We start from the raw sequence: 12545 nt of genomic DNA, 5'->3' as shown, positions 1-12545 counted from the left end.
GGCCTTCTCTCAGCACGGCCTTCTCTCAGCATGGCCTTCTCTCAGCACGACCTGCCCTCTGCACGGCCTGCCCTCAGCACGGCCTGCCCTCTGCAATTCTGCAGGTTCACACCCTCTCAGCACATCCTGCTCTCTGCGCCCCTTTCACAGCCACTTCCAGGCTGTGCTTCGCTGCCCTTAAAAGCCAGTGTCTTCCTGATGCTCCCTGTGGTGGACCATTGTGTCACTTCCCACTCAAACCCCAAGCCGAGGAGAGTTGCCCGAGGCTGTCATCTTTATGGGAGCAGATTGCCAGGCCTTTTCTCTGTGGGACGGCTGATCGGTTTGAACCACCCACCTTTCAGTTAGCAGTCGAGCACTGTTTTGACCACTGTGCCACCACTACCACCCCTGCAGTGCCTAGTACATCATTCTGTAGCTCCACTCCTAGGGGATGCACCACGCTGCAAGAACACTTGTTTATTAGAATAAAGAACTGGGAAATAAAACCATAATCAAAGAAGAGAGGAAAATGAGTATCTTAAAAGTTAAGAAAATCATGGTTATATGGTCTTGTCTCTCGTCTCCTGTGCCACACCAACCCCACGGATGGAGCCTTAAATCATGGTTGTGTGTTCTTACCTCGTGTCTTCTGTGCCAGACCAAGCCGATGGATGACAGCCTTAAATCATGGTTGTGTGTTCTCAGCCCACGTCTCCCATGCTGCACCAAGCCCATGGACAGCAGCCTTCAGGCAACTTGTTTCCAAGGCTCTCAAACTCTAGGAGGAGATTACCCATCTTCCTCTCAAAGTGAGTTTGGTGGATCTGAACTCCCAACCTTTGAGTGAGCAGCCCCATTCATTATGCACATGCTAGCATAGCTCCTCTGTATGTCCCACAGTTTGCCAAAAACCAAACTCCAGTTGTTCTGTGACATTCAGCTCAGCCAGGTGTGAGAAGGACAAGGCTCTGAAGAAACTCATTTCAACATGCAGACACAGCTGATAATGTTCCTAGTCTGAGATCCAGGCTGGACGGGCAAGTGATTTTCACATTTTCTCATCATTTACAGAAGACCAGCAACCGAAAACTAGAAAGCATCTTTTTAAAAGATATACTTGAATATTTAAAAAAAATAATTACCTGCTAGGCCACATGCCCTAACCAATTCAGAAAATCTATAGAGACTATGTTCTCTTTCCGCAAGCAAGTAAGAATTTAGTCATATCCTATTTTATTATAAGCTCTAAATTACAAAATATCATAACAAAACAATTATGCAAACATTATATATCAAACTTGAGACGTGCAGATAAAATGGATACTTAGTAGTAAATTCAGAACCCTAAGTGCAGTAAATAATAATAATAATAATTAGATATAAATGAGTGAAGATTAGTAAAGTATTCCATGATTCATTTAATTCTTCTCACTGGATTGAAGACATAAAAAAGTTGAGTTGGCAAATGTTTTATTATCTACATTTTTACAATAATAAAAAATCTTATTCACCATTGCAAGAACATGGAAACAGCCCAAATGTCCAACCACAAATGAATTAAGAAATGTGGTGCATTCATACGATAGAATACTATGCAGCACGCAGGAGCAATGATTTTGTAAATTACTGCCTAACTTGGGAAGGACTGGAGAGCGTGATGCTGAGTGAACTAACTCAATCCCACAAGGACAAATACTGTATAAAACTATTATCGTAGATTGAGTATGAGGACCCAAGGGGCGGAGTGAAAGCAGAGAGGTGAGGATGGGGGAGTTAATGGTAGAGTTGCACAATTTGATGGGGGGTTGAAGGAAATAAGAGGAATCTTATGTGAAAAACAATGCAATCAAACTTTGTAAATAAATCAGTGTACAATTTTTTAAAAATAAAAGGAAGTAAATTTCATTTCACTTAAATAAGATTTAAACACAGTAGACCTAAATTTTTAAATAGAAGGCAATATGAAGATAAAACAAAAAATTACTTTAATGAAAAGCCTGTCATGTTTGATCAGAAAAAGAAGAGAACAGAGAAAAATATTATAGAGTGTGTGTGTGTGTGTGTGTGTGTGTGTGTGTGTGTGTGTAGGCTCAAGGGTTTATGAAGCATAAAATTTTAGACAAAAACTTTTTGTCAACAATTTTAAATATTTATTAAATGGACAATTTCCTAGCTAGAGATAAATTCCCCAGTTCTCCTCAGTTATGATCAGAAAGCCTAATAAATATTGAGGAAATGGAATGAACTATTGAATGTATCACTCCATTCTCAGGGGATGTGAGACCCAAAATGGTTCTCTGAGTTTCTTTTCAAACCTTCAAACACTAGAAGACGCGTGTCTCCTGTGAACTCTTGCAAGAAAATGAAAGAGGAGAGAGAGAGTGTTGTCCAGTTCATTTTACAGGACTGTTGTACTCTTGAGAGTCAAACTAGACATGCACAGTATATAAGAGAATAAAATTGCAGGCACAATGGACTCAATGTGAATAAGGAATCCTAATGATGCTGACCCTCTCAACTGACAGCAGGAAATTCTTAAAGTGGTCTGAGTGGATGGGTAATTCTGTCAGGGTTGGGTTCTGGGTGAATCGCCCCATAAAACCTTGTCTGGGTGGAAGTCAGCGGCCGGGCTTTAGTGCATGTATGTGCTCACTTGGCCAGGATTGAGTCATGCCCTGGAGATAAAATTGAAGACCAGTCACTTCTCAGTCTAGTTGAAGGAACAAATGTTAACCAAGAAACCTCTCAAATAAGTATTTTATACAGAATCATATAAAATTGCAATTTTATTGGATTAACTGAGTCTAATTCTGAACCAAGGTGGGGTGCTGACAGAGAGGAGCATGGTGTGGAAGAAGACGTCACAGAGGAGCCCGTCCCCAGCTGAGGGCTCCAGCAGGGCGTGTCCGAGCTGTCTCAGGACTGGTGGCCCTGACCCTGGTGGCAGCTCTCGGCACAGCCATCCAGGTGCCTCGAGGAAGGGAGTGTAGACACTTTAGAACTGAAAGAAGGACAGGCCTCAGGCTGGTACAGAGATCACGCTCGGTGTGAGGACGGCAAAATGCGGAAGACGTTCCACACATGCCGAGACCTCGGTGGAGAAAAAAGCTGCGGGCAGCTGGTGAATGGACTTTTTTTATAAAAAGATGTACAATGTTTGAAAACAAGGGGAAATATTTTACTGGATCAGGACTGGAGTCTACAAGGACCTTGTTGTCCACATAAAGGATGTTGGCATTAATGGTTTAAAGAAAAATAATGGGTTGGTTTAAACAACAACAACAAAAAAATTGAAAATCTAAACCAACGTATCCATTTTGTAGGTCAGGACAAGGGTATTTTGTACCAGAATGACCAGTGACAGCAGAGAGACAGGAGACATAGTTAGGACATGGATAGAACTCTTACTTCTTTGATCCCTGCTGAACGGCTGAGTCCAGAGTGTTTGGCTGGGCTTTGTAAGTAACGCTGTTGTCACTGGGTCATCGAGCCAGCTCAGGCTCGTGACCCCATGACACAGAACTGCTCTGGGAGTGTCCCAGCTTGTCATTTTCTCGGGAGGGTCACCAGGCCTTTCTTCCATGGAGCTGCTGGACGGATTCTAACTGTCACCTTTCATTTGCATCAAGTTCTTACTGTTACCCAGCAGGAATCTTTTTTTACTTTATTATTGTGTGTGTGTGTGTGTGTGTACCGTCAAATCGGATCTGACTGGTACAGGAGGAGATTGCCCCTCCTTCTCCAGCAGAGTATCTGGTGGACTTGAACTGCATACCTCTGAGATTGCAGTGCAGCTTCTTGCCACTGGGCCATCAGAGCTCCCTAGCAGGACTCTTTAAAGTAATATTTTTGTTATTGCTGATGTGTATCTTTGAGTTGGAACTGACCCATAGCAGACCTTCCAGGAGTCTTTCAGAGGCTGTAAATCACACAGGAGGAGATTGCCCATCTTTTTCCCACAGAGAGAGGTTAGTGGATTCGAACCATATGCCTTTGGGTTGGCAGACCTCTTTTCCCACGAGGCCACTTTCCTGAACTGCTTCACTCTTCCCTCAGAACACAGTAAGAAATGACCATGTGGAAAGGTGTAAAAGCAGCCACACAGTCTGAAGCACTAGCATTTCAGCACGTGGTCCCGTCTTCCCTCACCTTTTCAATCGTGACTGCATTGCTGGGTGCATTGCAGCATGCAGATGTTAACTTGCAAGCACGTCCCTAAGTTTCTACAAAGCCACATGCTCCCATTTTCCTTTATTGCACAACAGGAAGTTGACACACTGACTTGGTTAATTGGCATAGTTGTCGTGGTTTTCAAGTGAAACAACACAGCATGTTTATTTATTGTCGGGTTGTTGTTAGGTGCCGTCAAGTTAACTGCAACTCGTAGTGACCTTGTGAACAAGAGATTGGAACCTTGTCCTGCCCTGGGCCATCCCTACCCTCTCTGCTATTGCTCAAGACCATTCTTATGGCCACTGTATTAGTATGAATCTAGTTCAACCATGTATTCTTTCTTTTCTTGTTGTGTACCTTCAAATCAGATTTTACTGGCACAGAAGGAGATTCCCCCTCCTTCTCCAGCGGAGCATCTGGTGGATTTGAACTGTGCACCTTCAGGATTGCAGCACAGCTTCTTACCACTAGGCCACCAGAGCTTCCTTCAACCATATTATTAATGGAATTAGGGACTCTTAAAATTGACTTTTTTCAGTGTCAGTTTGAACTGAGTACCTGCATTATGCCCATGATATGAGCTTTATTACATAAAACTCCACTCTTTGCTGTCAACCTGGAACTGATCCATAGCTGACCAACCAGTGTGTTTTCAGAGGCTATAAATCACATGGGAGGAGATTGCCCATCTGTCTCCTGCAGAGCAGCTGGTGGATTCGAACCACCTTCCTTTGCATTAGCAGTGCACCCTTCACCCATCAGGCCACCCTTCGTTAAATAGCATCAAATAGCATTAAACCCCAGTTCTTGGTCTTCATCCTCTGTTTCTAACATTAGAGGAAACATTGGCAGTGTTTTGGCCTTTCAGAGAAAGGCAGGGGCCGTGTGGCCATGGAACAGAGCACAGCGACCTATCTGGTGCCCACTGCTGCCTTGGCTAAAGCTTTGTGAACACGGTACCATCTCCATAGTTCACAGAGGTCTTAATACCCTGTTGTTGTGTTTGTTGTTGTTGATTGTCTTCGAGTCGAGCACGACTCAGAGCGACCCTGTGAACAAAAGACTTGAAGCCCCTCTGCAACTATTGACATTTATCAAAGTTCACAGAGTTTCCGGAGGCCTGTTATTTAGGAAGTGGATATCACTCCTGCTTCTAAACCTTAATATCCTACAAAAGCATATTACCATGCTGTCCTGGGACCTCCTGATTTCCTTTGCTGTAGATGAATGGAAGTACAGAGAATGGCCAGCACCAGACCATCACTTCGTTCTCTGGTGGATTTTAACCGCTCACATTTTGGTTACTGGCCAAGTGCTCAACCACTTTGCCACCAACGCTGTCGAGTCAGCTGTGACTCACGGCAACCCTGTGAAGAGCAGATCCGACCTTGCCCTGTCCTGGGCCAGCCTCATCACCTCTGATATTCTTGAGCCTGTGGTTACAGTCACCGTGTCAGTCTGTTTTGTTGAGGGTCTTACTCTACCTTCCCAGCCTTTCCAAACATGTTACCCAGTTTATGGTATCTTGTTATAACAGTCCTAGGAGACCAATATAGACACTGTGGAGGTGAGCCATCCAGGGTTCCTCAAAATGTTTCACTTAAGAAAAACAAATCCTTTGCAGTGAATTTTGAAGCTACATCCTAGAATAATTGCTATGAGTTGGAATCTATTTGACAACATATAACAGTGAGTTGTTGTTGTTGTTCTGTGCCATCTAGTTGACTGTGACTCATTGCAACCCCAAGAACAATAACTCTGAACCCCACCCTATCCTGAGCCAACTGGTCTCCAACACACCTCCTGTTATTACCCCAGTCACTGGAACAATCCAGCTCCTCCATGGTCTTCCCCTCCTGTGACATCCCTCCGTTCTGCCAAGCACAATGTCTTCTCAAAGGTCTGGTCACTGGCAACATGCCCAGCTTCCAGATCCTTGCCTCCAAAGAACAACTTGGCTTCACTCTTTCCTCTCAGACCTGCTTGTTCTCTTGGCAGTCCATAGTGTGTATGTTCAGTGCTCTTCTCCAGCACCACAACTCAAAGGCATGGATTCTTCTGTCATCCTTAGTCATTGTGCAGCTCTCGAATGCATAGCAAATTATTGCAAAGACCATGGCCTGGATCAGGTGCACCTTAGTCTCTAGATTAACATTGTTACTCCTCAGGATTCTGGAGGGGTCCCTGACAGCAAACTTTCCCAGTGCAATTTATCTTTTGATTTCCTGACTACTGGTGCCAAGAATGTTGATTAGTTTCCAGGGATATTATCCAACAGTGAACATTATTAGAATACATTTATTCCTTACTTGTTATAAAAAGAAGAAAATTTTTAAAAAAGAAGAAAATTGTGGTTTACATTTTATGTGTCATTTTAAATTTTGTTCCATAAAGCCAGGGGCTTGTACAACTAACCCAGCTGCACATATTTGCATAGTCCATTACACATTTCCAGGTGAATCGGGGAATCCTTTATGAGATACACTGCAGTGCGCCTTTCGTGCAAAGTTGCTCTCAACACATGCCAGAGACTTTGGAAGTAAATCTGTTCCATCCTGTCTCAGATTAAGAGGAAGAATTCAGAAAGGTACCTGAACCAAGACCCCAAGCGTGCACACTCACACCCACGCCCACCCTCCTGCACTCTGCTTCCTACTCAGCATTTTGTTTTGCGGAGGTGTTTTTTCCAACCGTGGCACGTGTGTCTTTAGTATGAGGAGCGGCGAGTGGGATGAGCCTGTCCTTGAATCTGTGCCTCGTGACTGACACCGGGCCACCCTCACCAGCCTGTGTTGAGGTTGAGGAGGCGCCGAGACACAGCTGTGCAGACTCGCCGTCATTCTTACCTCCATAAATCATCGGTATCATCCCCGTCACCCCGGGGCACCTGGCCAAAGACATGCCACGGATTCTCCTCAGATCACAGCTCAGTGTGGTCAGGGGCCACACCCTGACCACAAGAAGGTTAGCGCAGCGGCAGGCAGCCTGAGCGGAGAGAGGTAGTTTACTTGTCAGATGCTGAAAACTTGAAAGGGTGAAGTGTCGCCACAGGGAATGTCTCGACCAGAGTCACAGGCCAGGCCAAGTGGCTGCTTCTTCCCTTCTGTAACTGTGTTTTCTCTTATTTCATCTGCGTGGCGGCTTTCTGACCACGTGGAACAGATTCGCCTCTGTGATGAGCAGAGATGCTGGAATTTCTTTATTCAGCTACTCATTGGCATGATTTAAAAGATAAGCTCGAATTTTATGTCTTTTCCATCCTAGATAACTTACATCCGACAAGAATATGAAATGAAATTCAAGGGGTTGATGCCAGCATCTCTAAGACAAGAACTGGAAGACACTATTTCCTCCCTGAAGTCTCAGGTAGTTAATAGAATCAAAACATTTTCCATCCATTTAGATGGCATCCAATGTCATCATCTGAAAAGGAACTTGGGAATGAGTCTGAGTCTGAATAGATGCCAGTACAATCAAGGGGAAGTCCTGGCTTATCCCACCACCCATCCCTTCTCTTGGAATTTTTTTCTTACTTGTTTTAAGAATTTATTGTCCCCATAGTAGATCCTCAAAAATATGGTAAGTTCAGTTATGAAAACTTTTATTCCATTTGCAGTCCACATTCCAATAAAACCTCACCCTTTTCTTCTTGGTTCCAAGCCCAAAATACCATCACCGAGCACATTTGATTCTTCACTGCATCAAAGCATTTTCCAAGCATTTGTGGGAAATGAAAACACAGTTAAGTCAGATGCATTTTGATTATAGTGTATTTTATAATGGCTGTTAGGAATAGCAGGACATCTTTTAAGTTCACAAAAGAATAGTGATTAGTTATTCAAACAATTGCTTGATGAAATGTGTAGTTCTTGGTGTATCACCTTTCCACTTATAACACACACCTGCATATAATATACACCACACACGTTGGCGTCTAGGACACAGGGAGGGTGCAGGGTTTAAAAAAAACCATACAAGGTGCATTGTCTGCATAAAAATACAATAGTTCATAAAATAGAACACGAGGGGTGAAGTGGCCTTTCAGTTTGGATGATGTTGTACACTGTTGAGTTGAAACTGACCCATCACCAACTCTGCCGTTTTTAGAGGCAGTAAATTACACAGGAGATTGCCCAGCCGTCCCTCCAGGAGTAGCTGATGGATTTGAACTGCCTTCCTTTGGGATTGCAGCACAGCTTCTTACCACTGGGCCATTTTCTCTATGCATGTCTGCAGTGTTTGAATAATTTATATATTGCTTGTCTCGTCTGTTGTTTAACTCATTCATGAGAAAAAGTTCACTTATTCCTATTTGTAAATACCTTTAGAAATTTAAAATAATGCTTTTTCCTGACAAAGCTACACAAGGAAAGCTATTTATCTTTCATGCCAAGAATAGGGCCTCACAATGTAGTAGTATCTCAATTATAAAATATTTACAAAGAAAACAAATGGTGTCTTTTGATGGTATTTACATTAACTGTAGTAGGTTGTTGTTGTTAAGTGCCATCGAGTCGAGCACAACTTGTAGCAACTCTGTGAACAGAAGACCCGCACCTGTCCTGTAACTCTTGTCTACCTAATAGGAGACAAAAATGAAGAGCAGATTCCGGATGCTCCTTTTCTATGCCTTTCAGCTAAGTCCTCTGAAGAGTAAATGCTACTATATGACACTTAGGTCGCCATTGACCTTGCTAATACGCTTTGCACTGCTTCCTCCTGCATATAGCAATCCTGCTAACAAAGAAAAGGAGATCTGTATTTACGTTAAAACCTCCCCACCAGGCGAGGTGTGGTTTACCAATTAACTTTGTAGGAAGGCTTCCAGAGGGTCAGCTTTGGACGACCTGGCACCTTCACAAGAATTTTTTTAAGGAGGGGGAGGAAGAGAAATCTGATATCCACCTGCAGGGCTTCTCTTATCTTCCATACAGTTTCACTGTAATAAAAACCGTGTCAGCCTCCTAAAACTGGATGTGGACCCAGGACGAGCGGACTGCCCGGTGCTTGAGGGCCCCGCACGGGCAGCTCAGGGAACAGTCCCAGGCCCAGTGGGTGGAGGGCGCCTGAAAGCACAGGTGTCCTGTGTTTTCTGAGAATTGCTGAAATTCCAAGGCCTGGTGGAAGGAGGGAGCGAACAGGAGCGGTGGACTCCTTGCATCTGTCAAAATTTTTAATTGTCCTCCGGGTCATTTGAGCAACTGGATAAAAATGAAGACCAGGGTGATAATACAAATAAGCAAAATTGAGGGGGCCACTTTGATGGAAGCCCGTCAGAAAGGGTGGGCTTTCTTCCCTTGCCAGCACATTGTATATTCTACCAGCTGTACTCCTTGCATAACTCTGTTTCAGGATCAGCCGTTGCCATGGTTGCATTTGAGACCAAAGAGGCAAGAGTAAACAATTCTGAACCGATCAAATACCACTGACTCTTGATTGCATTAAGCTGTGGTATGAGTTCTCCAAACACCATTTTCATTTGACTGTGTAAAGTGCTTTTGAATTTATGCACGATATAGGTGTCTCTGTAATAACAGATATTTGAACTTCAAAATTATCAAGCCACACTGTAAAGGTCCACTTGAAGAGGCCATGGTAAGAACGTGGTACCTCAGTTCCCAGCCCCCCAAGAGTGGAGGCATGTGTTGTGAGCTCCGCCCTCAGCATTTGCACCCATCATTTCCCATCAGCTTCCTAACCTTGGAGGCAGCTGTTCTAAAGCCCATTTCACAGATGTAGCACCAACAACTCAAGTGACTTTCTTCAACCTGGAAAGTTCAAGCCAGAATTGAACCCAGGTTGGCCTGACTCCTGACAAAGCCCAGGCTGTTTTCCCCTGCCAAACTCTCTCTCTCCATATTCGGGAATGCCACGGATGGAACGAGGTTTCCAGAAGGCAGTCATTTTGTCTTCATTTGCTCTTTGATTCATTAAACAGCTGAGGCATATCAGGCACGTGCCCAGCCCTGACAGAGGCAGAGTGGGGATCCCTGAGCATCACCCCCGCCCGCCCCAGAAGAGCTGTCAGGTTTGGGAGACGCAGATGCAGGCCCATCTCCTCACAGCAGCACAGGAGGTTCTTAGAACAGAGTCCAAGAAGACAGAGGAGGAGCCCCGGGCTCTGCCAGAGGTGCGGGTGATAGCCGGCCTGAATGCATCCCAGCAGTCTCTGGAAGAGGTGGCATTGCACTGAATCATGGAGGAGTTGGAAGCAGGGACCGAAACATTCCAGCAGAGATGTGAAAGACACAGGGTACAGGTGGGAAGACAGTGACACAAGATGGAGCAGGGCTGGGGCCAGCTGAGAACACCCTCGCAGCGGGGAGTAGGGGCTACGTTCTCTGGCCTCTGAAGACTTGTTCAGTAGGGAGGCAACTGAATCAAATGCCTAGAACACAACAGCAACATTGAGAGGTTGTCTGAATTGAAAGAAAATCTCACCATGTGAGTTGCAGTCTTGACATGATGCCCCCTCTGCCTTCTTCTCATACGAAGTGTCTTTCCTAGGTGAACTTTCTGCAGAAGAGAGCCTCCGTCCTTCAGGAAGAGCTGACCACATACCAAAGCAGAAGGTACTGAATGATCTGTTAATACAATCTGTAAGTTGTCCCCTCCCCAGGAGTCTCCTAGAGGTTAGAGCTCTAGGAAAATGCTGAAACGCAATAGCAGTTCACATGGGTCTGACACAGACTGATTTTCAGTAAATAACGTGTCTTTGAGGCAGCACCTTCCCCCCCGCCCCGCTGGGTCAGCACCCTCAGAGCCGAGAGGAGCCAAGGAAACTGCAGGTGTGTGTCCAGCCAGCCTGCCCCACGAGGGACCCAGCAGTGTGCGGTCTCGAAGCTCCATTGCCAGGCTGAGGACACACTGTCTCCCTCTGGGGTGGTGAGATGATGCAATCCTTAGTACTCTAGCCCTGTCTTCAAAGCCCCGTCTCCCAGGAGGCTTGGCACCATAGAGCAGATTTCTCTAAACCAAAAAAGAGAAATGGCTCAGCGATGTCGCAATGTTCACAGCGACCCTGGTGCGTCAGGGATGCGTGAGACCTCCCTGTCCCAGGCCCACAACCTTCCTGCTAGTGGGTGGTCAGACTGAGCCACTCCCTGGGCGTTGAACTTAAAGGGCTTGGGAATTCCTTCACTTTTCAGAAGGTTCTGTTTTGCTTGGTGTCTGTATCATGTGAGCCTTTATAGGCATAAACCCCCAAAACAAAGCCAATGGCATCAGGTTGCTTTCAGCGCATCCTGACCCTGTCGACTGAGTAGAACAGTCCCGTTAGGTTTCCAAGGCTTTACCAACTCAAAAGCCCAGCGTTCAAATCTACCAGCTGCTCCTCGCGAGGAGAATGGGCAGTCTTTCGTGCAGTGTCCAGCCTCTGAAAACCTCTCGGAGGGGCAGCAATGAGTTGGTTCCAACTTGAGGGCACATTACAACAATCTGTGTGAAAGCCAATTGCCACATCTTTCTTCTCTGCAGCAGCTTGTAGGTGCAAACCACTGACCTTTAGGTTAACAGCCTAATTGCTCAACTAGTGGGCCTGCAGGGCATAAGTGACAAAAATCAGGTTTTTACCCTCTAGCCAATTCTGGATATGGGGGGGGAGGGGGCGACAGTCCACCCATTCCCTGTCAGTCAGTTTCAGTTCACCGTGGCCTGCAGGGCAGTTAAAGCTGCCTGTGCTGCTGGCCCAGAGGTGCTCAGTTTGATCCCACCAGCTGCTCTGAGGGAGAAAAGTGGGAAATCTCCCCATTCCAACTTGACGGCAGTGAGACAACAGTGAGTGCTTGCAGAGGAAACTTGGCGATGCGGTGGTGAAACATTCTGCTGCAAACTCAAAGTTTGGGGGTTTGAACCCTGCAGCCAGAGAAAAATGTGGTACTTGGAGCCCATACAGAATCGCAGCCTTGCAAAGACCATGGGGGGTTTTGCTCGGCTGTGTTGTGAGATGGGGTCACGGTTGACTTCATGACAGGGCGTATGGTTTTAGTTTGGGATCTTCACAAAAGCAGCTCATCACATCCATCTGCAGAATTGCTGGTGGGTTCATGCAGCCCGGCGTTTTAGCCCGTGTTACCAGGGCTGCTTCCCTTGAATTGGAGCAAGACTTTGACCTTGGCAGACCTGTTAAACCTGCCGGAAGTGGTAACTGAAACTTTGGCTTTCAGGTAACTGCACAGGAGTCAGCAGTGGATGCCATGGTCTGGAGGCCCCAGAGACACCTTCCCACAGGTTTGAAGACTTGGATTTTGTACCCTGTGACACCAGTGGTGTTTTTTAAGACTTAAAAATATGGAATGAAGATCTGAAAACATGCCATTCACACACTAATGGGTAGCTTTCTGTCTGCCTAAGTTAGTTTTCTAACGTCCCTTTACTTCCGATTTCCGTAT

The 12545-nt window shown here is 45.5% G+C and overlaps 1 protein-coding gene across 1 annotated transcript in view; it reads left to right on the top strand.

Annotated features, from left to right (window-relative positions):
* Positions 1-12305, top strand: part of CEP112 (centrosomal protein 112kDa) — a 489757-nt gene extending 477452 nt beyond the window's left edge. The window contains exons 26-28 of the mRNA XM_006886401.1: positions 7420-7521; positions 10663-10727; positions 12128-12305. Coding sequence (XP_006886463.1) covers positions 7420-7521; positions 10663-10727; positions 12128-12305 — 345 coding nt within the window. The remainder of the gene's footprint in view (positions 1-7419; positions 7522-10662; positions 10728-12127) is intronic.
* Positions 12306-12545: the final 240 nt, after the last annotated feature.

The sequence above is a fragment of the Elephantulus edwardii genome, unplaced genomic scaffold (assembly GCF_000299155.1).
Source record: "Elephantulus edwardii isolate Elephantulus edwardi_28Jun2011 unplaced genomic scaffold, EleEdw1.0 scaffold00048, whole genome shotgun sequence".
NCBI lineage: Eukaryota > Metazoa > Chordata > Mammalia > Macroscelidea > Macroscelididae > Elephantulus > Elephantulus edwardii.
The sequence above is the reverse complement of the archived record's forward strand: the minus strand, read 5'-3'. Positions and strand labels throughout refer to the sequence as shown.